At 50.4% G+C, this 25,456-nt stretch overlaps 1 protein-coding gene across 1 annotated transcript; it reads left to right on the top strand.

The window, feature by feature from the left end:
* Positions 1-19,873: 19,873 nt before the first annotated feature.
* LOC141726615 (olfactory receptor 14C36-like) lies at positions 19,874-20,854 on the top strand. Its single transcript, XM_074531565.1, has one exon. It carries the CDS (start codon positions 19,874-19,876, stop codon positions 20,852-20,854), a length of 981 nt encoding a protein of 326 aa, XP_074387666.1.
* The last annotated feature ends 4,602 nt before the right edge of the window (positions 20,855-25,456 follow it).

The following is a 25,456-nucleotide window of genomic DNA, read 5'->3' on the forward strand; positions in this document are numbered from 1 at the left end:
TTGTGGGAGCAGGAAGGCTAGGTTGATATGCTCCCATAGCAAACATTTGTTCATTAATTTTTCGTAAATCATGTAAAACTCGCCATTTTCCAGACTTCTTTGGTATAACGAAGATAGGAATTTTCCATGGGCTTGTGGAAGGTCAGATGTGGCCTGCTTTTAGTTGTTCTTGAATTAATTCTTCTGCAATGTGCAGCCATTCTGAAGTCATCAGCCACTGGTCTACCAATACTGGCTTTTCAGTTAGCCATGTGATTTTTAGTATGGGCAGCTACTGTCCAGTGGCCACGGCACAAAATGCTGATCATTTGTCATGATGAGTCCTAATTGTGGTAAGACATCTCGTCCACTTAAACCTGGAAATGTGTGTGGAAGTTGCATCACATATGGTCATGTTACAACAGTTTGGCCATCTTCAAATTGCAGCGTAATTAAATCTTTACTTTGGTTTGGTGCCTTTGCATCTCCTACTCCTACTACTTGAGTGACAGGAGATTGCAGTTCCCATGTCTGAGGCCACATTTGTTGATTGATGATGGTGACATCTGCTCCAGAGTATAATAATGGTTCTAAATTAGTTTGCTGATTGCCTTTCTTTAATTGAATCTTTTGGTATGATCTCTGATTAAGATCTAATGTGAAGAACACTTCATGTCCAGTAGATCCAAAACCGTTTTCTCCTCTTATTTTGGGTGTTTGGCCTTTCTGTAGGAGCATCTTGTAATAGTGAGGATCATATGTACAAACATCTTCAAAGGGAAGTATTTTAGCAATTTTGCTTCCTTTTAGAATTGTGACAGGTGGTTGTAATGCATAGGCCATGATTTGCACTTGTCCTGTAAAGTCTGCATCAATCACTCCAGGTAGTACGATTAGTCCTTGATTTCCTGATGAAGATCTTCCAAGTAAGAGTCCTCCAAGTCTCCAGAAGGCCGACTATATAAAGGACCTTTTACATCAGTTGGAATTAGTGTCACTTCTTTATTACTCAAAGTTACGTCTACTGTGGTTGCTACGTCCACTCCGAAGCTTCCTCGGGTGACTTGGATGTGCTGTTAAAGAAATTGTTTTCTTCTGGGTCGCTGTCGCTGGAGTCTGAGCTTGTGTCTTCACGGGCAGACCTGGCGCACTGCACCGCAAGTTTCTCAATTGTCCTCATCCACAAGCAGCTGCACCATGAATATCAGAGTTGCATGTATGGCACCAAACAGTTTTGGAGCAGTTTCGTCGTATGTGTCGTGGTTCACTGCAGCGAAAGCAATTGTTGGTTTTGATGTTATTGTTAACAGCATTTTTCATTTTAGCATGCTTATCTCCACTTCCAGATAGTGCTGCTGCAATTATATGCCCTTGCTCCTTTATTGCTCCTCTCATTGCTGCAGTGAATGCAGCTGCTTGATTATTTTGTTCTGCTGGGGTGGCTCTCACAAGTATTTCATCTACTGGACTTCCTAGAGGTAGTGTTGCTAGGATTGCTCTTGTTTCGGGATTAGCTCCTTTCAACGCAAGAGTGCAGAACATTTGCCCTTGAAGTTCAGGTGGTAAATCTGAAGCATCTTTTATTGCTGCTGACAAGCGGTCTGCAAACTGCCCATAGGGCTCTGTTGCCTCCTGCCAAACAGTGATGTAAGGTGCAGGCTTTTTCTTATCTGTTACAGACAAAAGGGCTCCATGAGATAAAGCTCAAACAATCTGATACATCTGTGTGGGGTATTGTAGTTGAACTTGTGTGGTAGAATAAGGTCCTTGTCCTGTTAACATGTCTGCTTGCAATCCATAAAAGGGTGTCTCCTACAACTTGATTTCTGTTTGCTTCTTCTACTGCTAATCTTTTCCTTTCTCTCTCAAATATTAAATATTGAGATGATGTAAGTAGCAACAAGGCAACTGCAGAACAATCTGCAGGGGAAAGGACATCTGCTGTAAAAATAAAATGAATGATTTGACAAGCAGCTTCTGACAAGAGACTGTGAGTGGTAACTGTTTGTTTTGCTTGTTGCAGTAATTTGCAATCATGTGGCTCCCAAGTTGCCTGATTATTGGTAACTAATACAGGACAGGCCAGAGTACTTGGTGTGTGCCATTCTCCATCTAAGATATCATCACGAATAACTCCTGACCAGCATTGCTGTATTGGATCTTTTTCTGGTTTGGGAGCCTGTGGAGGCGACACAAGCCACCCAGGCACAGGTGGAGGATTAGAAGTGAAAGGCATTGAAGTGAAAAGGGGTGTAGGTATAACTTCTGATTTTTTCATGTTTTCTGTTTGTTTTTCTAATTGTTCTTGCCAGGTGGATAATTCTGCTATATTCTTTAGTATTTCTTGAAGTAGATCATTAGGTTTTGATTTTTTGATTTACGAGTTTGATTTCTTTCTTCTTCTTTGAATTCATCTGACTATGTTTCAGGCAAGGAGGAATACAAAGGGGAGTGGCACGGAGAATGACATGAAGAACGAGAACAATACGGAGAACAATATTCTTTTTTCTTTTTATCTTGCCTGCAAGCTGTAACTGCGCTTTTTGGTCTCTCACCCCTTATCACTCTGAGTGATTTTTCTATCTGCTTTTCTCCTGCAAGAGGGAGATCGAGTACTTCTTTTTGATTTTGGTAACCTGTAACAAATTCCTGCAGGGAAACTTCTTCTTTTAGTGGTACACTAACTATCACTTCTTGCAAAGTAGAGCAAACAGGAGTGGTAATTCTGTTCATAGGTCAAGTATTTCTGACTCCAAAGAAGGTCGCAAGACCTCATGTTTCAGGAGATGCTGGGTTTTTTATCTCTTGTTGCCTTTCACTGTCCTCGCCTCCTAAATCTTCAATGGCTGCAGGAGCCACGTTTTTCTTAGCTTTCATAGTTTCTAAAGTGTTACTAATAGATTTCCAGATGCCTCCTAACTCCTTAGCTTCTTTTCCATCTTTTCCTCATTCTATTGTGCTATTCCAAAGATGGTTTCCTACCTCTTTCCACCCAGTTGTACTAAATAGCAGGGAAGGCTCAAGAAATAATTTTCTTTTTCATGCCCATTTCACTAGGGCTTCTATTTCTGTTTCTTTTATGTCCTCGCCTCTCTTAGAGAGGATACTTGTGAGCAATCTTATTGCTGCGTCTAATTCCATCGCAGTCTTGCCTTGGCAGGCGCTTGTTCGGCTGCTCAGGCTCTGGACTCTGATCTCTGTGTTTGCCCACCAGGTCACTCCTGCCTCTGACTCTTTGGTCCCCAAATCAGGTTCTTGCCTGATGCTTCAGTCTTCCACGTTTAGGCAAACTGCATTCAAGCATCTCAGAGGGTCCCTGTTTGTGGCACCAGTATGAAGATGGTCCCATGGAGAGTTGGCCAAGTAATGACAATCACACCAATGTGGCTACACATCATATTCCTTTACTTAGCAATTTTGTCATATTTATGCTTCTATACACTTGTCTCACGTCACCACTGCTTAGTGCTTATTGGTTAAGTGGCTGTATTTACACATACGTGTTACTTGTTGATTGGTTGCCACACTGTAAGTGTTTTAGTGTCCGGTTTATCTCGGCTGTTTGAGGGGCCTGGAAAGGCCCGGAGTGGCCTTGGGGCAGCCCGCGTATCGAAGGACGAGAAGAGGCTTCAGTTCTTCTTTCGGTTTTTATGTTTATTAATTGTTTATCTAAAAGATGTTCTTTCAGCCCGACAGAGGTCTGCTCAGCAGTCAGCCATGGGCACACTGTCTGCCCTCCCGGGCAGCCACGTATCTTTATACCCATTGTTACGTGTACAATATTTATCATTTTTCCCCAATACCATCTATTCTTATAACTCGGTGCACTCTCAGTAATAACCAATCCAAGGGTGCCACCGTGGCCAAAGAAGATGGAGGAGAAGAGGAAGAGGAAGGAGGGCAGGACACACCCCAATTCCTCCATCTTACTCCTCTAAACCCCCCTGTACATAAATCCTAAACCCTGTTTCTCACCCTCTAATTAGCTAATCTTTTCGCCATTCACCCCGGTGAAGTCCTCTTATCTTCATAAGGGTGTCGTCTCCCGTGTAGGGTCAAAGTCCTGCCACCAGACACTTCTGGCAACATTCCAGGACTCCCGGGCCCCCCAAGGGTGGTCTCAGAGGCCTGGCATCCCAGGACTCAGATCCTGAAATCCCACATCTCCCCCTTCTGTTTGCACCAAGAAAACCTCTTTTATCACCCGATTCATGGCGCGCTTCAGACATACAAAAATGCACGGGACGACAATCATGAGGACTAGTAGGACTATTAAAACGTAAAACCCTACCTTTAAAATTCTTCTCCAAATAGGAGAAATGTCAAAGAAATCTGCCAGCTGATCAATCCATGATCCCGTGATCTCGCCAAGCTTATTTACGCTGTCTTTTATGTTTCTAATACTTTCATGAATCGATTTTGAGTGATCTGAGAGATTCATGCAGCACATCCCTTCAAACTCTTCACACCCATGTCCATGGGCGAGCAATAGATAATCGATTGCAGCTCTGTTTTGAAGAGTCGCCTGTCTTATACCACTAATGTCTTTTAACATGTCATCCAATGCGACAGACACAGATCGTGCATGTTTGCTCAACCAGCAACCCATGTGGTCGATCTGAGTTAAAGCCACCCCTGATGCTGTTTGAGGTGAGAAAATCGCCGTAGCAATGCTTGTTTTCTTATCCCAAGAAAATACTTCGTCATTGCAATCTGTCGCATAATTTTGTATTGATCTTTTTCCTCTGCGCCTTTTCTCTCTTAACATGTTCAAATCAGGCGACAGCATTGAAATTTCCCCAATGCCGCATGGACCTCCCGTGGCATTAGCAGGAATGCCGTGCCAGATTCTGTCCCCACAAATTAAAAACAAACCCCGTGGCAATTGCACTGGGACTTGGATTGATCCTTTGGCAGTTCTCTTTGTATATTTGCACCAAGCCAATGCATTCTTATAAAACTCATGATTGGGAGTTAAATCGATAGTTTTTGCCTTTGTGGCCTCCGGAACTTCAAACTGCATGCAGAATTCCATTGTCATGGACCCAAAAATCTCCAACTCCTGAGGTTCTGTAGAAGCCACAGGAAGTAGATGTGTCCAAGCACACCACTCTTTCACAGGATTTTCAATGACCTGTGAAATGTTAACTGCGGAGTGTCCTGGAACTGGCCATTCGTCCACTGGCAATCCAACCATGCATGCAGAAAATGGTTTTCCTGGCCTCGAATGTGTCAGGCAAATACTATCTAGATTTGCTGCTTGAGCCAAAGTCTCCCATAGATTTTGCCTTGGCTGATTTACAGGTAAATCTTCTCCCTTACTTGCTGCAATGAATGAAAGAATGATGCACATAAGCATCATGATACTCATTATTACGCTTTTATACAGAAATCCCCAAAGTCCTTAGTTTCTTTTTATTTTTCTTCGGGATCGCTCTTTCCGGCCTGAGTCTCGACTTCTGTCTGAGTACTCGTCTCTTTGTTTCTCGGATCAGCGTTCTAGGGTTCTCGCGTCCGGAATGGCTTCACGTGCCGCGCCGACACCCACTTTAGACCTCGATCTGTGGAGATACAAGCGAAACCCTTGCCCCAAGTGATTAGTTTGAAAGGACCCTCTATTTGTCCTGTTTCTGGGTTCCTGATCAAAACCAAAGGGTTTTCCCTTAGCTTTGCCTGTGTGCTATTCAGAAAGTGTCTCACGATTGGTGGATTAGGTTCCGAGGATGAGCTATTTAGGAAATTCAACACATACAGTGCCATATTTAATTTCATGTGAGGTGTTGCCTCTGGTTCACCCCTTCTCTGTCTGTCCAGAAGGGATTTCAGGGTGTGATGTGTTCTTTCAATGATCGCTTGACCTGTGGGTGAATGTGGAATACCGAACGTGTGTCTGACACCCCATTTTTTCAGGAATTTGTCAAGCACCCTGCCTGTATACGTTGGACCGTTATCTGTTTTTATCTCCTGAGGCACACCTAATGCTGCAAATGCTTGCAGAAAATGTCGGCAAGCATGGTCTGCTGTTTCCCCTGCATGTGCTGAAGCAAAGACTGCACCTGAGAATGTATCTACAGAAACATGAACATTTTTGAGCCTCCCAAAAGATGGATATTTCGTGACATCAGCTTGCCACAACTGAAGACTTTGCAGCCCCCGCGGATTGATAGCTCCGGTGGAAGAAGGTGGCTGCACAAACTGACAGTCTGGGCAAGCACTAATGATCTCCCTCGCCTGCGTCTTTGTGAGACGAAAGGACTCCATCAGCGCTTGCGCATTCTGATGAAAAAACGCATGACTTAACCTTGCTTGCTCAAAAATGTCCGGCAGTGTTTGCGAAATGGGCATTGTCAACCTGTCCGCTCGAGCATTTCCCTCCGCTAAAAATCCCGGAAGTGTCGTGTGCGCTCTAATGTGTGTGATAAAATACTCTCTTTCCCTGCCCTCTAGCAATGCCTTCAAGCTCGTCAGATAGGAGTATAAAACCCCATTACTGACTTCTTTCAAGAGCAAACCTTCCAATCTCTTGACCACACCCGCAACATATGTGGAGTCTGTCACCAGATTGAGAGGTTGTTTGAACAACTGAAATGCTCGGACAACAGCTGTCAACTCCACAATTTGTGGAGAGCCCTGAACCTTTCTCACATCAGATTCCCAATCCCCTGTCGTTGAGTCTCTCCACGTGATCACTGACTTGTGTGTCTTCCCTGAGCCATCCGTGAACACTGTGATCCCGTCCAAAGGTTCTTCACTTATCCTTGGTTTTGTTTTATAACATATTTGTGATTGCAGTATCTTGTGTTGCGGAAAGTGGATTGTGCAATTTCCTGGGAACGCCAACAATGCGATTAACAGGTCTTTCGATTGTTGCATTGCCCACTCGAGATAGTCTTGTTTCAAGGGTAACCTGATGGTTGAGAATTCTCTTCCTGCCATCGTCAGCAACCTTGTTCTCACTTTTATGATGATCTGTGCTGCCATCTCCAAATCTGTAAGAATTGTTTTTGCGGGCCTGTGTGGTAGCAAAATCCACTCTATGATTATCAAAGAGTCCTTTTGCGACTCGTCCCATTGGAAGATCAAACCATGGAACTGTGTTTTCTTCCCCAGCACTGCCAACTGAAAAGGCAACGTTGGAACAAATCGATGTGCCTGCCTTTTCTGTATCGCGTCTGCAACTTTCTCCAATTCCTTCTTTGCTTCTTGCGTGAGTGTCCTGGGAGACCGAATGTCTGTGTCTCCTCTCAAAAGATCGAGCAACGCTGGGATGTCGCTGTTTGTGATTCCCAAAACCGGCCTCATCCAGTTGATTTCTCCCAGAAGCTGTTGCAAATCGTGCAGATTGGTGATCTTGGTGCTGATCTCCATTTTTTGAGGCTTTATTGTTCTTTCTGAAATTTTCCACCCTAGATATTTCCAAGGTGCAACCTCTTGAATCTTCGAAATGCTGATTTCTAGACCTGCCTTTTGCACCTCTGCGATCACACAGTCACGAGCTTCTTGCAGCTCCTGTTGTGTTGATGCTGCAATGAGCAAATCATCCATGTAATGAATGATCTTTACCTTTGGAAATTTCTTCCGTGCTGGTGCCAAAGCTCGTGCCACGTACCATTGGCAGATCGTCGGAGAGTTTTTTAGACCCTGTGAAAGAACGACCCAATGGTACCGCTGCAGAGTCGTTTCCTTGTTGATACTCGGAACTGAAAAGGCGAATCTCGGAGCGTCATCTGGATGGAGTGGGATACTGAAAAAACAATCCTTGAGGTCAATGACCACAAGCTGCCAATCTCTGGGAATCATTGAGACAGATGGAAGTCCCAATTGAAGCGGTCCCATGTCTTCTATGACTTCGTTGATCCTCCTGAGATCGTGTAACAATCTCCATTTGCCCGATAGTTTTTTCTTGATGACAAACACTGGAGAATTCCAAGGGCTGTCTGTTGGCTTGATGTGTCCCGCCTGCAATTGTTCTCGGACCAGGTTTCTCAAAGCACTCAACTTTTTCTGCTCAAGGGGCCACTGATCCACCCAAACTGGATCATTGGTTTTCCATGTCAGTTTCAGTGTGGGGAGTGCTGCAGTGACCCCTACTAAAAATCCACTTCGATCTTCGCACCCCATTGTGCCAAAAGGTCTCGACCCCAGACTGTGATCGGCTTTTGGACAATAAAAGGACGAATGACCGCCGTCTTGTCTCCTGGTCCCGTGACAACAACAGAATTCTCACTTTGCAGACACAGAGATGCTCCCCCTATGCCTGAGAGAGAACCCAGTGGCGCGACCAAGCTCCAGCTGCGTGGCCAAAAAATGTATGATATCACTGTTACATCCGCCCCTGTATCGAGCATGCCTGTGATCGCTATTGTTCCGTTCCCGCATGTCAATTGGCATGTGAGCGTGGGTCGGTCTCGACCTATGTGCTTCACCCATGTTGTATGTACTTCAACATGTTCCTTCATAGGGAAACCTTCTTCGTCAAAGATTGACATGACCTCTCCAACTGCGTGTGGCGGCAGTGCAAAGGCTCTCGCAACCACAGTGTTTTCTGGTACAGTCAATGGTGGACGAAGTGCTCTTGCCAACACTGTCAATTCTGTATTTTTGTCCGCTGAGATAACTGTTGGATAGACAATGAGTCCAAGAATACTGCACTTATCTTGTCCGATTATCAGGAAATCTTGCTTCTTATATGAGTCCCCGCGGACACCTGTTGGTATTTCCGCATGACTTTCGTCTAGAAAGCATACTAATTTTGAAGCTGCCAATGTGCACTGTGTCCCTGGTGGGAGGAGGTCTGGGTCACTGTGGAATCGGCTGAGGGTTTTGCTGAGGGCGTCTGCTTGTTGCTCACTGATGATTGCCCCGTCTGCTCTTGCGACACCGCCAGTACTTGTGTCTGAGCGCGCTGGTCCGCGCTGCGTCTTGCGTTTCCCGGATACGGTAACGGATTTCCATCCACGTCTGTTCGGGAATAACATTCTTTCGCAGGGTGTCTTCCTCTCCCGCACCGTGCGCAAACTAGCCTTTCCGCCTTCTGTACCGGCGCTGGCGTATGTGTTTGTGCACAGTTCCTTTTCATGTGCCCAAGCTCCCCACATCTATAGCACTGACCTCTTGGGGGATTGTTCTTTTTCTGCATCGTCGCAAGAATTTTGTTGATGTTCTCATTCTGTTGATGCAGTATTTTTTCCAGCATCTTCTCCAGGGTCTTGTCCTCTGCTTGCTTTTCTGAATGTCCCTTTAATTGATTCTCCCATTCCTCTCTCAATTCATTCTTCACAATTGCTGCGACATGCTGAGGTGTTCCCACCTTGCTGCATGCCTCCACCATCTCTGCCAAGGATGGCCCTCCTGGCATGGCGCTAATCACCCGTTGACAATCCGGGTTGGCATTGCCGAAAGCTAAGCTTTCCAAGAGAGGCCTCTTCGCTTCTTCTATCGTCACCTGTCGATCCATGGCTTGTGTGAGTCGATCGATGAACGACATGAATGGCTCTGTGAGACCTTGCTTGATGCAAGAGAACGGGACTTCTGGAGCTCCTGCTGGTGCGATTTGCATAATTGCCATCCTCGCTGCCTCCTTGATGTCACTTAATACTCTTCGTGGCAGCCTAGCTGCTTGTTCCCCTGGGTTGTCATCTGGAGGATCTCCTGCTAACTGCCCCTCTGTGAGGTTTGCATTTGGTCCACCTTGGTATCTGTTCCGTAATTAAGCGAGATATTTTCTCCATCTTTTTTCCCAGACAAGGCTTTGAGTGTCAGTGAGAATCATTGCCACAATACTTCGAATGTCATATGGTGTGAGATCATATGTAGCGAATGTCCCTCTTAATAGCTGTTTGAAGTATTGTGAATTCAGCCCAAAAGTTTGAGCCGCCTTCCCTAAATCCTTGAGTATTTCATGACCCATCCTTTCCCACCTCGGGTTCTGTCCGTGGGCATCATATGTCACTGGCATTGTAAGATCCCCTGAACCCGGGAATAAATGCTTTTCTTTTGCCAACGCTTTTCTGATTCGCTTCCAATCCATCGTCTTCACTGGCTCCTGAAATTCTTCTTCTTCTTCAGGTTCTGTTGGAATTTGCATAAATAATGGTACTGTGGATGTTGTTGGTTCATCACGTCTCATTCTTCGCCTTGAGGTTTTTGGCCTCGCTCCCAAATCCGAAAAGGGAGCTCGAGGATCCTGTTGATGTTTCTTTTTTGTGGTGTCCACTGAATGCAAGAAGCTCTTTGTTGCTTCTGCTGCTGACAGCATCCATATAGGAACCCCTTCTGATGCTGTGATCCTTATAACATTTCCTTCTTGTAGCTGTTCTTCATCTGAGCTTTCATCATCTTCATGAAACCTTGAAGTCGATGGATAATCCCTTTGTTGTGTTGGCATTGTTTTCTTTAAAATGCTTTTCTTTTTATATAATGTTGGAAAAAATTGTTGCATTGTTGCAGTCTCGCCACGAGATGGCGCTGTGGCTCCGCCAATCCAATCCGGCATGGCGTGCACTTCTGTCTTCCAGCCACCAGATGGCGCTGTCACCGGCCTCCCTGTCTCTGGTGACGTAGCGTACTCTACTGCTTCACTTCCTGCCGGTGGCCATGTTGGTCGCCTCCCTGTCTCGGACCGTGTGTTTTCGGCTTTTAATTCAGCTGAAATTGGGGTTTGAACACCAGAACGTCTCTCCTGAGGGGGTGAGTCTTGGACTCCAAGGGTTTTGATCAAGGGCACCAAGTCTGGAGAAGGCGGGGGGCCCCGGGATACGAACTCCCTAGCGCGGCCCCTCCGAGCTGCTCCCTGTGTCTCCCGAACTACTTTCACTGTCTCCATCTTGTTCCACCCCTGAGATATCTCCCCTTTGGTCTGCCCCTGACTCTATCTCCTCCTCCTCCGTCCCCGTGTCTATTTCCCCTTTTGCCGGTACAAGCAGCCTCTCTCCCGCCGGCAGCCGCGTGCGTTCCGCAATCCTGGCGGATCTGCGCATGGGCTCTGATGTCACAACCGCACGCCTCCTACGTCCCCGCATGGCAGCTTTCTGGGGCTGCGCAAATCCCCCTTTTTCGCTGCTTGGGTCAGACGCCCCGGCTTTGGTTTGTGGCTTCCCCGAGCCCTCGCGAATTCCGTCCGCCGCACACGCTTCCGCCCCCCTGCCGGTCGGGGCCGCCACTGCCCCCGGCCCCGAGTCAAGCAAAGCCGCGCGAAAACACGTATCCTCTGTTTTTTCTTCACCTGCGCTCCCCGCCTGCTCCGCTGCAGCCTGGCTTCCCTGCTCCGTTGCTGCGGCATTGCGAGAAAGCGCGCCCCCCGGTCCCCTCTCCCCCCCCTGCTCCCCCCCTTCTGCTCCTGAGTCCTCCATGCTCTCTGGGGTTTTTGGACGTTTTGGGGGTTTCCCGGGGTTTCTGGGTTTTGGGACCGGGTATTTTAATAATATTTCTTGCTCTTTTTCTCCAAGAGCATTTTCCTCTCGGCCTTTTAAGGCCAGAGCTAATTTTTTTTTTTCCTGGAGCCTTGCTCCCCCCCTCTCTCAGAGAGTCCCCCCCCCCGGACGTCTGCTGCGTCTGGGGGTCCTGGAATTTCGTTTGCATAGAAATCCCTTCCAGCATTATTCTTGCAGGAGACAGCAGCTTCAACGCTGTCTCATCTTTTTTAGTAGCTAAGAAATATAAGTGTCTATTTATCTCCTGCCAAAACCCCACTTCAAATAGCAGGCACGTTTCTGCCAGTGGGTAGTTTAGCCTTGCCCATAGCAATAATTGTTTTAATTCTTTCTTTGGAATTCCCTCTGTATACGTTTGTGTCACACCCTGTAGGGCGGACAAAATTTCCCGTTGTTCCTGGGAAAGTGTGCCCCCCATGTTCTTATTTTCAGGCTTTCTTACCAAATCTACTGTCAGAGCAGTCTGGAGGTCTCGGTCTCTGTCCAGCAGATCACGAGAGGTGGTCCCAGGGCGCCTTCTGGTTCCAGTCCGGGCTGTTCTGTTACGAATTGTCTTCGGCAGAAACTGAGAGGTGGATTCCTCAGTGACTGCTGTTTTTTGCAGTCTCTGTTGGCTTTTTGTTTTCTTCTTCTCTCTGGTCTTCAGGGCTTTGAGGGTGCCCCCCCCGAAAGGTTGTGGTGGTTCGAGCCCACCCAGGGACGCCAAATGTCTGGTTTATCTCGGCTGTTTGAGGGGCCTGGAAAGGCCCGGAGTGGCCTTGGGGCAGCCCGCGTATCGAAGGACGAGAAGAGGCTTCAGTTCTTCTTTCGGTTTTTATGTTTATTAATTGTTTATCTAAAAGATGTTCTTTCAGCCCGACAGAGATCTGCTCAGCAGTCAGCCATGGGCACACTGTCTGCCCTCCCGGGCAGCCACGTATCTTTATACCCATTGTTACGTGTACAATATTTATCATTTTTCCCCAATACCATCTATTCTTATAACTCGGTGCACTCTCAGTAATAACCAATCCAAGGGTGCCACCGTGGCCAAAGAAGATGGAGGAGAAGAGGAAGAGGAAGGAGGGCAGGACACACCCCAATTCCTCCATCTTACTCCTCTAAACCCCCCTGTACATAAATCCTAAACCCTGTTTCTCACACTCTAATTAGCTAATCTTTTCGCCATTCACCCCGGTGAAGTCCTCTTGTCTTCCTAAGGGTTTCGTCTCCCGTGTAGGGTCAAAGTCCTGCCACCAGACACTTCTGGCAACATTCCAGGACTCCCGGGCCCCCCAAGGGTGGTCTCAGAGGCCTGGCATCCCAGGACTCAGATCCTGAGATCCCACATTTTAGCTAAGGTGTGCTAAATTAGCAGTTCTCATATAGTGTTTGGCACCCTGCTTCGTCCTTGCACAATGCTTATTCTTCCTTGTTGTATCTATTCAAGGACAGTACATGGTCTATCTTGTTCCAAGGATGGCCCATGGCCTTCAAAGTAACTCTGCAATCTGCAGGCCACGTTGTCCAATTCCTGTAGGAGTATAGCATGCTCAAGTTTTGCCAAGAATTCTTCCACAAGCCCACTTTAAAGTTTTTAAATCTAGGGCAGCCGCTTCCAACATGTCTAGTCTGTCGCTCTCACACCACAGGCTTAAGACTAATAAAGCCCAGTCACCATATTTTTCAAATAGTTTCTTTTAAATAGGAGTCCATATTTGCAGAAGGAGGTCCTCCAGTTTCGAAGCCCCTGCTCCCATGCTGGTGGTGTCTTCCACTTACAAGAATAAAACTAAGAAGAGGGAAAAAAAAGAGGGTCCAGATCGATCACAGCTCTTTACTTCATTCTTTGCAGCTCAAAGGCTGTAGGAAATGCTTCCTGCTTGCCCTGCAGCGCTGGATGCCACTCTTCAGAGCTCAAAGGCTGTGGGCAGCTCTTCTTGGCTGCCCCGTCAGTTTCCCCGCTCTATCAGCAGCAGCTGTTGTGATCACGTCGGTGTCACCAATGGGGTCACAATTTCAGAGACAGTGACTTGACAGTCTGTGTTCATGCAGCAATAGACAGCTTTATAGAGATCTCACTTCCTTATATAGATAAGAAAGCCCATGAGGTTAATCCTCATTGGCTGAGCCAGTTACTACTCAGCTAACCAGCCAATAGCAGCCTGAGTCTCCAACGGCCATGGCCTGCTCCTACTGGTTGAATTACCTAAGTAAGGTAATTATACAATAAATAGTTTATTTAAGTTATGAAGTTGCAATTATTTATACTGTGAGGCCTACAGTCCAGCTGTAGGCCACCACAGAGGAATAACTCAGGAATATGTAATCAGTGTATGTGATAAAACCTCTGCTCACCTGACACTTGGGGCACTCAAATGGAGGAAGGACCCTCCAAGTGATCAGTGCTGCAATAAAGAATGGCTGCTTTCTAATACTCAAAATGTGTTAGAAAGTTTCTATTTTGGTGCATTCAGTATCTGTTCCACAATGCCCCGTAGTTTCACAGTGGCTCCTTGTTTCTGAAGTGTCAGAAAGGCCTCAGTCCCACAAGGCCCCACAATGTCCAAAGAGTCCCCTTAATTCCGTGGGGCCCTGAAGTGCTACAATGGCTCCTTGGCTCCATGAGGCCCTGCAGTGTCACCCTGGGGCAGGAGGCCAGGAGGGATTCGTGCCCCACACACTGCAGCTCCCTGGGCCAGCAGGCACTGACACCTTCTCCCAGGCCAGCCCTGCCGGGCACAGCCAGGGCCGGGCCACACTGCAGCTCCCTGCAAACCACGGCAGGGGCTGCCAGGCCAAAACCCGAGTCACAGACAGTTTGTCACTCTTCCTGGCTGTATTTGACCAAGAAATGTCCCATTGTGGGGTCCCCTTTTCTGCAGTCACTGCAGCACTGGGACCATCCCTGGAGCTCTGAGCGAGAGAAATGGCCAGCGCTGCACCTCTGCACTGACTCGGGGATGGTGGGAAATGCTCTGTGGGGTGGCTGGAACCATGGAAAAAGGGCTATTGGCAGTGCAGAGGGAAACCCAGCTGGGCTGCTGGACTGGGGCAAGACATCTCTGTCTGGGGGAGAAGTTGGCTCTGAAAGTCTCTCCTGTGGATGCTCACGTGCCCAAGAGTTGGGTACTGAAGAGCATCGCAACACCGGACAGGAGGATGGGGCTGCCAGGATTAAAGTGTCTCAGGGGGGTCTGACCTGGCCACACAAGGGTGAGTTATTTCTGGACACCTCAGGTCATCAGGGAAGAGATGCAACCTCCAGATGGGCTCGTGAGCGAGGGGTGGATTTAACTATGGACACCATCTCCAGGTTATCCCCAGCTGTGCAACGTGGGCTGAGATCAAGCAGGGCCAGGCAAGTAAAGCCCCTGTGGTGTTGGGGACAATGGTGGGAATATAAATCTGGGCAGACAAATGGTCTTTGTAGTGGGAGTAAGCAATTGGAGAGCACCATTCCTAAACCACAACAGCCTTGTCAGAGCCAGCGCTGTCCCTGCACTGCCCCAGCTCTGCTGCCCCACAGCTGCTGGATCAGGAAGGGCAGAGCCATGGGGGAGGGAAATGCACAGGGACTCCTCCTGGGAGTGACCTTCCATCCTGATACTCAGACCCCAAGGCAGAAATGCCCATCCTCAGCTGGGAGGTCATCACCAGAGTCTCTGCCATTGTCCCACTTGGTGAATCTTTCACACTGAGATGTTGGTTCTTCCTTTCAGTTTCTTTACTTTTGGGGCTTTTAATGGTTCCTCCATAAACACAGCAATTCATGTCCCTGATATGGCAATTCTTTCCTTTTTAAGGAAATGTTGGGAATTAGGCCAGATTAAAATGCTGGCATGGTGTGCATAGGTACTTGCAGCCCTCTGGAGAAGCAGTTGGGAAATCAGAATCAAAGAATTGTAAAATGGTTTGAGTTAGAAGAGACCTAAAAGAGCCTCTGGTAAAACTCCCCTTCCATTACCCAGGGACACCTTCCCTTGTTCGGGTTGTACAAAGCCCCTGACCTTAAACACTTCTAGGGATGGGGCTTCTATTCTATGGGCAACCAGTGCCAGTGTCCTGCCATCATCATCATAAAATATTTCACCTTACATAAAATCTAAATCTGCCCTCAGTCAGTTTAAAGATACAGTGTATTATTTTGTATTATATTCCCCAGTACAATCTCTGGGCAAAAAGGTACACAGCCATTCCTGGACTTAAATCACATCTCCAAGGCTGAGCACCTTTGAGAGGGCCCCGACATCTCCCAGGATGTGCTTTGGAGACCCCAAGGACTTGATCACGATATGGGAGCTGGAAGTCCTGGGTTCAAAAGTGTGGAGACTGAGGACAGAACAAGAACAGCCTGGAATGACTACAGAGGTGGATTCAAATATAATGGACCTCTCCTTCACAGTGGAAATGAGCCTGAAATAGAAATATTGTCACCAAGTGCAGCTGGGATGACCCAGAATAGGAATGAGGAGAGATGAATTTCCATTTCAGCAGGGCTGTGGCACAACACATCCCCAGAAGGAGCCTTAGTCAGCCCCAGGCTTTGTGTGGGCAGGCAGAGGCAGGCAGGAGGCAGAGCTGTCAGCAAAGGAAGGGCCCAGCCAGGTGGGGCAGCCGGGGGATGCTGACAGCCTGCAGGGACAGAGGCGCAGGGCAGGGACACCGTAGCACAGCCTGGGCTGCACAGGGCACAGGCATGTGCAGCAGCTGCAAGACAGCCCTGCCAGAGCCAACTTGGGCAGCACTTTGGCCATGGCTGCTGGGCCTGGGCCTGAGGCAGGAGCAGGAGACAAGTGACCCTTGCAGGCCTGGGGCCTCATTGCCTCCTTGTCCCTGCTCAGCAGCCTGGCAGGGGGCGCCCCATGCTCCTGCCCTTGCCATTGCACATCCCCACATGCCAGTGCCCATCCCGGGAAGAGCCCTGAGCAAGGAGGGAGGGACAGCATCTGCCTGGCCAGGGGCTGGGGCTCAGGCCTTGGCCCTTTGCATTCCTCAAACACATCCAGCTTTGCTCAGCACCAGAGACACCTTTGCCTTGTTTGTCCCCAGCTGTCATCACTGCCTCCAGTGTTCTGCTCTAACTGGAACCTGGGGACACTTTCCCTGTTGTGTCCATCTGTGGGACTCATTAAAACTTCAAGAAACTTCAGTTTCATTTTAAATTTGAGTTCTTGAGAAGTTTTTTGAACACTCTCTCAGGGACTGAGTCTGATGTAAACAGCCCCAAATCCCCAAGAGGCTTATTAAAGTCCTTGTGCTGTGTCTGTGCTTCTGAGCTTTAAAGGAACAGCTCTTCCCAGGGCCAGCTCCTCTCCCAGCCCAGCAGGGCTGAGGGCTCTTCCTGCAGGCACTGAGGGGACAGGAGCCAGGCAGAGACAGGCTGAAGGCAATCAGGATTGGGAAGACATTGAGCTGAGACCTCACTTGTGGAAACACCTTCACAGCCCTGTGCATGGTGAGTGTGTGGGTGCAGGGCAATGTCCCCTGTGCTCCTGGAGGGATCTCCTGAAGCTGACCTTCACAGGACTGATGTGACTTTAAGGCTGGCTCTACTGCTGTTTCTGTTTGGGGGAGGATTTGCTGCAGAGCGGGGCTGCTCTGGGCACCGTCAGAGGGACAGGGCGGGACGGCTCCTGCTGCCAGGGATGGCTGCAGGCGGTGAAGCTGGGGCTGCAGCCAGGGCTGCTCAGAGCTCCAGCCCATGCCCAGCTCATTTCTGAGGGGACTTGCCATGAGCTCATTCAGAGCAGGAGTTTCCTGCTTGGGTCTCTGCTTTCCTGATTCTCTGCTCCCACTTTACCTGGCTCAGCTTGGTGGAAAGAGAAAATAACCTTTGCAGGGTACATCAGGGCCTGAGACTCCTAAACAATCACCCTGAGGATTCCTGGGCACCTCAGCAAGTGCCTGCACCTGCCCAGCCCTCAGATCCATGCAGCATCACCTTTCCATGGTGGCCAGAATGGGGGAGCTGTTCTTTAATCCCTGCAGGGCCCAGCAGCTGCCGGGCAGGGCTGGCCCAGGGGCTGGGCTGGGCTCTGGAAGCTCTGGCAGGGAAGGAACCTGGGGCCACAGGAGCAGCTGGGGCTGGGACAGCTCCAGCAGCAGAGCTGTGGGCAGGCAGGGAGGGAGGCAGTGCTGAGGGAAGCCCTGCTGCAGGGCAGATGTGGCACCTGCCGGGCCTACCCTGCAGGGCAGACACTGCCCTGAGCAGCACAGCTCTTGTGTCCCCTCGCAGCCAGCACAGCCCTCAGCCCGGGGGCTCGGGGCCCTCAGTCCCTCCTGGGCCGGCAGAGCAGCCCCAGAGATGAAGGGCATCTCTGCGGCCATGTGCCCATTCCCTGCTGACCAGGGCCTGAGGGCCACTGTCCTGCCCTGCTGCTGCCTGGCATGGGATGGGCAGGGCTGGCCAGGGAAAGGCTTTTCCTCAGGCCCGGCTCTCTCTCTCCTTGCCTTGCCCAGGTGCTGCTGGCATTGCTGAGGGGCTCTCTGCAATGGCAGTTCCAGCTGCAGGGCCAGGCCCAGCCCTTGGGCTCCTCCTGTGCAGGCTGAGCACAGCCATGGGGTGTCCCAGCTCCCTGTGCCCGGGCAGCTCTGGGCAGGGCAGCCTGGAGGCTGGCAATGAGCCCACTCTCCTGACTCTGGGAAAGGCAGGAGCCCCTTTGTGTGCCAGGGATCCCTCTGCTCTCAGCAGTGACTCCTGGCTGTCCAGAGTAACACAGGAGTGGATTTCAGAAAGGTGCAAGTCCAGGGAAGCTGGAACAGGAGAGAGGGACAGAGCAGCTCTCCTCAGTCTGCTCTAAGACTCAGACAATCCTCCTGCCTCTCTGTAGTCTCTGTTCTTTCACAGTGCAGCAGAATCTCTCGTTCTGCCTTCTGTTATCCCCATCCCTTCACGCAGGCAGCTCTTCTGCATTAGGGGAACATACTTTATCCAAGTCCCAGCACCAGGACTGGCCGTTGCCCACACTGTTCCCCTGCACTGAGTGGGGGTCAGGGCTGACTCCTAGGTGTCGTGCAGGTCAAGCTCCAACTCCTCACACAACATTGGCCAGCAGCAATCATGGCTCCAGCAACAAATGTTGCTGGAGAATATCTCCTAGACATGGACAGGGGTAGGTGTGTAGTGGGAGGAAGGAGTCCATGAGAAAGGGGTTGATTTTCTGTGAGAAATCTCCCCTCAATCATCACTGTAATTCCTTCTTCAAAAGGTTCCAATCTCCAAAGACAGCAAATGTCCAACAGCAGCTCCATCAGGCACTTCCTCCTGCTGGCATTGGCAGACACGCGGCAGCTGCAGCTCCTGCACTTCTGCCTCTTGCTGGGCATCTCCCTGGCTGCCCTCCTGGGCAACGGCCTCATCATCAGCGCCGTAGCCTGTGGCCACCACCTGCACAAGCCCATGTTCTTCTTCCTGCTCAATCTGGCCCTCAGCGACCTGGGCATGATCTGCACCACTGTCCCCAAAGCCATGCACAGTTCCCTCTGGCACACCAGGGACATCTACTCAGGATGTGCTGCTCAGGTGTTTTTCTTAATTTTCTTTTTGTCAGCAGAGTTTTTCCTCCTGACCATCATGTGCTACGACCACTACGTGTCCATCTGCAAACCCCTGCACTACTGGACCCTCCTGGGCAGCAGAGCTTGTGCCCACATGGCAGCAGCTGCCTGGGTCAGTGCCTTTCTCTATGCTTTCATGCACACAGCCAATACATTTTCCCTGCCTCTGTGCCATGGCAATGCCCTGGGCCAGTTCTTCTGTGAAGTGCCCCAGATCCTCAACCTCTCCTGCTCACACTCCACCTTCAGAAATATTTGGATTTCATTTCTTGGTGTCTGTTTAAGTTTTGGTTGTTTTGTGTTCATTGTTTTCTCCTATGTGCAGATCTTCAGGGCTGTGCTGAGGATCCCCTCTGAGCAGGGACGGCACAAAGCCTTTTCCACCTGCCTCCCTCACCTGGCTGTGGTCTCCCTGTTTCTCAGCACTGGCACATTTGCCCACCTGAAGCTCCCCTCCATTTCCTCCCCATCCCTGGATCTGGCTCTGTCAGTTCTGTACTCGGTGGTGCCTCCAGCCCTGGACTCTCTCTTCTCCCCAGGTGCAGCAGAATCTCTCATTCTGCCTTCTCTTATCCCCATCCCTTCACCCAGGTAGCTCCTCTGCTTTAGCTGAACCTTCTTCATCCAAGTCAAAACACCAGGACTGGCCCCTGCCCTCACTGTTCCCCAGCACTGACTGGGGGTCAGGGCTGACTCTCAGATGTCCTGCAGGCCAAGGTCCAGCTCCTCACACAACATTGGCCAGCAGTAATCAGGGCTCCAGCAACAGAGCTGAAGGAAGATCTCTGAGACATGGAGAGGGGGAGGTGTTTAGTGGCAGGAATGAGTCTATGAGAAAGGGCTTTGCCTTTTCTGTGAGAAATCTCCCCACAATTATCACTGTAATTCCTTCTTCAAAAGGTTCCAATGTCCGGAGACAGCAAATGTCCAACAGCAGCTCCATCAGGCACTTCCTCCTGCTGGCATTGGCAGACACGCGGCAACGGCAGCTCCTGCACTTCTGCCTCTTGCTGGGCATCTCCCTGGCTGCCCTCCTGGGCAACGGCCTCATCATCAGCGCCGTAGCCTGCGGCCACCACCTGCACACACCCATGTTCTTCTTCCTGCTCAACCTGGCCCTCAGCGACCTGGGCATGATCTGCACCACTGTCCCCAAAGCCATGCACAATTCCCTCTGGGACACCAGGGACATCTCCTACTCAGGATGTGCTGCACAGGTGTTTTTCTTTATCTTCTTCCTTGCAACAGAATTTTCCCTCCTGACCGTCATGTGCTACGACCGCTACGTGTCCATCTGCAAACCCCTGCACTACGGGACCCTCCTGGGCAGCAGAGCTTGTGCCCACATGGCAGCAGCTGCCTGGGCCAGTGGCTGTCTCTATGCTCTCATGCAAACAGCCAATACATTTTCCCTGCCCCTATGCCATGGCAATGCGCTGGACCAGTTCTTCTGTGAAATCCCATACATCCTCAAGCTCTCTTGCTCCAAATACTACCTCAGGGAACTTGGTCTCATTGTGGTTGGTGCATCCTTAGGTTTTGGCTGTTTTGTGTTCATTGTTTTCTCCTATGTGCAGATCTTCAGGGCTGTGCTGAGGATCCCCTCTGAGCAGGGACGGCACAAAGCCTTTTCCACCTGCCTCCCTCACCTGGCTGTGGTCTCCCTGTTTGTGAGCACCTCATTTTTTGCCTACCTGAAGCCCCCCTCCATCTCCGTCCCATCCCTGGATCTGGCCCTGTCAGTTCTGTACTCAGTGGTGCCTCCAGCCCTGAACCCACTCATCTACAGCCTCAGGAACCAGGAGCTCAAGGCTGTAGTGTGGTCACTGATGACTGGATGGTTTCAGAAACCTTCAACTGGTTGCCAATTTTTGAAAATCACTTGTATTAAAAGTCATCTTTGATACTTCTTGTCGTTTTCCTTTTTTAATATAGTCCCTAAACAAAAGCCATCGATCCTGAAATGTCTTGTTTTGTTCCTCCACACCTTCGCTGAATCCCTCAGACTGTGCCTATGAGTTGCTATGCTCTTGGTGGGTTTAAATGACTTGAAGAACTTCCAAGCAGACTTTTCACTGGAGATCCCCATTTTGTTCCGTTCTCTGGAGCTGCAGCAGCAATGTCTGTGTGCAGAGCTGGGGCAGATCAGGGCTGGCACAGCAGCTGTGCCCAGCTGCAGCAGCACTTGGTGTTGCCAGTACTGCTGCCGTGGCCCTGCCCCACTGACCTGGTGGCCCTGGTGTTGCTGCAGGGCCTGAGTGCTCTCGGGGCCGGGCACAGCCCTGGGGGTGGCAGTGCCGGGCCTGCAGCAGGGACAGGCCATGGGCACTGCTGGGGCAGCACTGACACCTCAGCCCAGGGCCTGGGGGCTCCAGGCTCCTTGCCCAGGCTCTCTGAAGAACACGCCCAGGCCAATGCTCAGCACAGAAAAGCCCCGTGAGCAGCCCCAGGCTGGCCGTGGGCAGGCTGGGGGCAAACAGCATGGCTGGGGCTCTGCAAGGGCCCTGGGGCAGACGGGAAGGAGCAGCAGAGCAGGGGCTGATCCATCCCTAGTGCGCTGCACAGCCCAGGGCAGCGTCCCAGAGCGTCCTCATGCAGCTGCCAACAACATCCCCCCTCTGCAGCCCTGGCCTCTCCCCCAGCTCACACAGGTGCCCCATCCTTGCAGGCACAGACACGGCAGCACTGGCTCAGCAGCTCCTGTTTGCATTGTACAGAGCAGGGGGAGCACCCCCATGCTGTTGGTGTGGGGACATGAACCTGAGGGAGCACAAATGCCATCAGCCCCTGGGGCCAGCAAGGGCTGGGGGACACCAGGGAAACCACTCAGCTTTGTTGTGGCCTCCGCAGTCTGCCAGAAATTTGTTCCCATGTGCTGGGAGTTTTCTGTCCCACAGCAGATGCTGTTGCTCAGAGCCAGGGCTGCCTGGCAGTCACCCCCAAACTGCCCCAAGCATTTCCTTGGCTTCAGCTTTGCTTTCTTTCCTCCTTCCTATTGCCCATTCCTGTCCCCTCCCCTGCAAACAGCCCATCCCTGTTTGTCCTTTCTTCTCTGGCCCCACTCCCCATTGCAGTTCCTGACTTGGCACCATGGGAATGTCCCTTGGGCAGCAGGATCATCCTACAAGTGCTGCAGGAATTGTCTGCAGGCTCCTGCAGTGCCTGGTGCTGCTCCCTTGCCAGAGGCACCCCAGGCCAGGGGGGCACATCTGGGCTGCTGTGTCTGCCTCTGGGGCTCCCTGTTCTGGGCAGTGAGGAGGGGCTGCAGAGCCTCTGCAGGACTGACATGATGGGCTTTGGGGCTGGCAGGAGAAGCTGAAGGTCCTGGGCTGCTGGAGCTGCTGAAGAGGAGGCCCAGGGTTCCTCCTGCAACTGCTCCAAGGGTGGTTCCAGAGAATCACAGAATCAGCAAGGGTGGAAAAGGCCTTGGAGATCATGAAATCCAACCAGTGCCCTGATATTGCCTTATTTCCCCTGAGCCTCCTCTTCTCCAGGATAAACAATCCCAACTCCCTCAGCCACTCTGAAAAAGACTTGTGTTCCAGAACCCACCCCAGCCTTGTTGCCCTTCTCTGGACACGCTCCAGCCCCTCCATGGCCTTCCTAAATTGGGGGCCCAGAGCTGGACCCAGAGCTGGACACAGCACTCGAAATGTGGCCTCACCAGTGCCGAGTGCATGGCAAGAATCACTGCCCTGCTCCGGCTGGCCACATCATTCCTGTTCTAGGCCTGGGGCCATTGGCCTTCTTGCCCACCTGGGCACACTGCTGCCTCATGTCCAGCCTGCTGTCCATCAGTGCCCCAGGTCCCTTTCTGCCTGGCCGCTGTCCAGCCACTCTGTCCCCAGCCTGTAGCACTGCAGGGGTTGTTGTGGCCAAAGTGCAGGACCCAGCATTTGGTCTTGTTCAACCTCACCTTGCTGGATTTGGGCCCTGGATCCAGCCTGTCCAGGGCCCTCTGCAGAGCCCTCCTACCCTCCAGCAGACCCACACTCACACCCAGCTTGGTGTCGTCTGTAAATTTCCTGATGCTGGACCCAGTCCTCTCATGCAGATCATCAGTGCAGACACTGAAATCCACGCTGGCTGGCTCTGATCCCTCGGCCATCTTGTGGGTGCCCTGTGATGGCACTCAGGGTGATCTGTTCCATCACCTTGCCGGGCACCCAGGTCAGGCTGACAGGCCTGGAGTTGCCCAGCTCCTCCTTCCAGCCCTTCTTGGGGATGGGCTCACATTGGCACCTCCAGTCCTCTGGGACCTCCCTGCTGAGCCAGCACTGATGGTAAATGATGGAGAGCAGCTTGGGGAGCTCATCCACAGCTCCCTCATCCCCCTGGGATGGATCCCATCTGCTCCCAGAGACACCTGTGAGCATCTGAGTGGCTCAGCAGGTCCCCAGCTGCTTCCTCCTGGATTACAGGGGGCTGTGCAGCTCCCTGTGCCCATCCACCATCTCAGGGTACACTTGTTCTGAGGACAACTTCACTTTTTGTTGAAAATTGAGGCTAAGAATGGGTTGGAGTATCACAGCCTTTCCCTTATCTTTAATTACTCTATTCCCCACTGCATCCAACAATGAATAGAGGTTCTCCTTACACTTCCTTTTGCTATTAATTTATTTATGCAAATATTTTTTATTATTTTTCACCAAAGTGTTCAGGTTAACCTCTTATTGACGTTTCACATCTCTGCTTTTCTTTCTGCATGGCCTAACGACATTCTAAAACACACCCTGAGTTGCCAGACCTCCAGACCTTCTTTCCAAAGGTGATGCCCCCTCTTTTTTCTGCTGAGTTCCCATGAAAGCTCCATGCCCAGCCAGGACAGTCATTTTCCTCGCTTGCTCATCGTTTGGCACAGAGGGACAGGCTGCTCCTTCCCCTTAATACTTAGTTTCTTTAAGTGTGTCCATCTTTCCTGGACACCTTTGTTTTTAAAGGCTGTTTTCTCTTTAAAAATCAGTACCTGACTGAGTACTCTCCAAATCTGCATCTCAAGTAGGCCAAGGTCTGCCCTCTCTAATTCCAGTGTAGACATTTTGTTGATTCCACTCCTTCTTTCACAGGATGTTGAAAACTCCATTATTTCATGGCCACTGTGCCCTAGGCAGCCTCCAACCACCACATCTCCCATCAGCCCTTCTCTGTGACCAGCAGGAGACTGAGCTTTGCTTGGGAGTGGGACTGTTACAAAAAATTCAGTAAAATAGAAAAATCCATAATCCCAATGTAGCATTAAGAAGCAGCATTCGTTATTTGTCCAGATGCACGGGGGGATAGCTCCTCCCAAAGCTGTGCATACTGAGTGCTGGAAGGTTTCTGTTTATATTCTGTATTTTGCAAACATATTCATTGATTGTCCTGGACTAAACATACATATGATAATCATTTCCCCAAAATTATTAACATATTTCCCCTCCCTTTTACCCATGGGTTCTTCTGCCTTGGGGGCCTCTCTGGATGTCCCTGGTGCTCGTGGACCCCAATGTTCCAGTGGGCCTGGCTGAGCTGGCAGGACACTGAGGCTGGTGAATTTCAGTTCCCCTTCTCACACAATGGGCATTGTGTGGTTTCCATAGGCCTGGGGTTTTGGACAATCAGCACTGTGTGTGCTCACCTGGTGTAGACAATTTATCATCTGGTGACATGAGGTCATAGAGGGGGTTATGACATCACAGAGTGGGTGACGACATCACAGAGTGGGTTATGTGATGTCATCAAGCAGCTACAGCATCAAAGGCTGTCTCTGTGACATCAAAGAGCTGGCTGTGACATCACAGGGCAGAGGACTGACATCACAGAGAAGACTATGACATCACAGAGTTGGCTATGACATCAGAGATAAACTGTATGGCATTAGATAATGACTTGTGACATCACAGAACCAGCTTTGACATCACAGGGCAGAGGACAGACATCATAGAGCAGACTATGACACCAATGAGTGGACTGTGACATCTGAGATCATCTTTGTGACATTACATATTGGGTTGTCACATCACAGGAGGGCTGTGTGACTTCACAGAGTGGGTTGTGGCATCAAAGCCCAGCTTTGTGACATCAGAGAATAAACTATGATGTCACAGGAGGCCCGTGTGACATCACAGGAGGGCTGTGTGATGTCACGGGGTTGGTTACTCTGCCCCAGCCCCCCCTCACAGTTTCCCCCCAGAAGTCCAAAGTTGTTCATGCCCAGCAGGGTCCCTGTCCCCTGGTATCCCCCTGGCCCACCTGGAGCCACAGCCTCCTCCAAGGATGTTCCACAAGATCAACCCCAAAACCTGTCACAGGGACGAGGAGCTGGGCTGTGTGACCAGGACATCAAGGATGTGGATTATCCACGTCACTGGGGCCTGGTTTGGGGTCCTCAAGGCAAAAAATATGTCTGGCAGCTGGAGGAGGGCCTGGGAAGGGCCTCCAAGGTGGGGCTGGAGCCCTTGGGCTGTGAGCAGAGGCTGAGGGAGCTGGGCTTGTCCAGCGCAGAGAAGGGAAGAATGAGGGGCTCC

This window comes from Zonotrichia albicollis, chromosome 37 (assembly GCF_047830755.1).
Source record: "Zonotrichia albicollis isolate bZonAlb1 chromosome 37, bZonAlb1.hap1, whole genome shotgun sequence".
Classification (NCBI taxonomy): domain Eukaryota; kingdom Metazoa; phylum Chordata; class Aves; order Passeriformes; family Passerellidae; genus Zonotrichia; species Zonotrichia albicollis.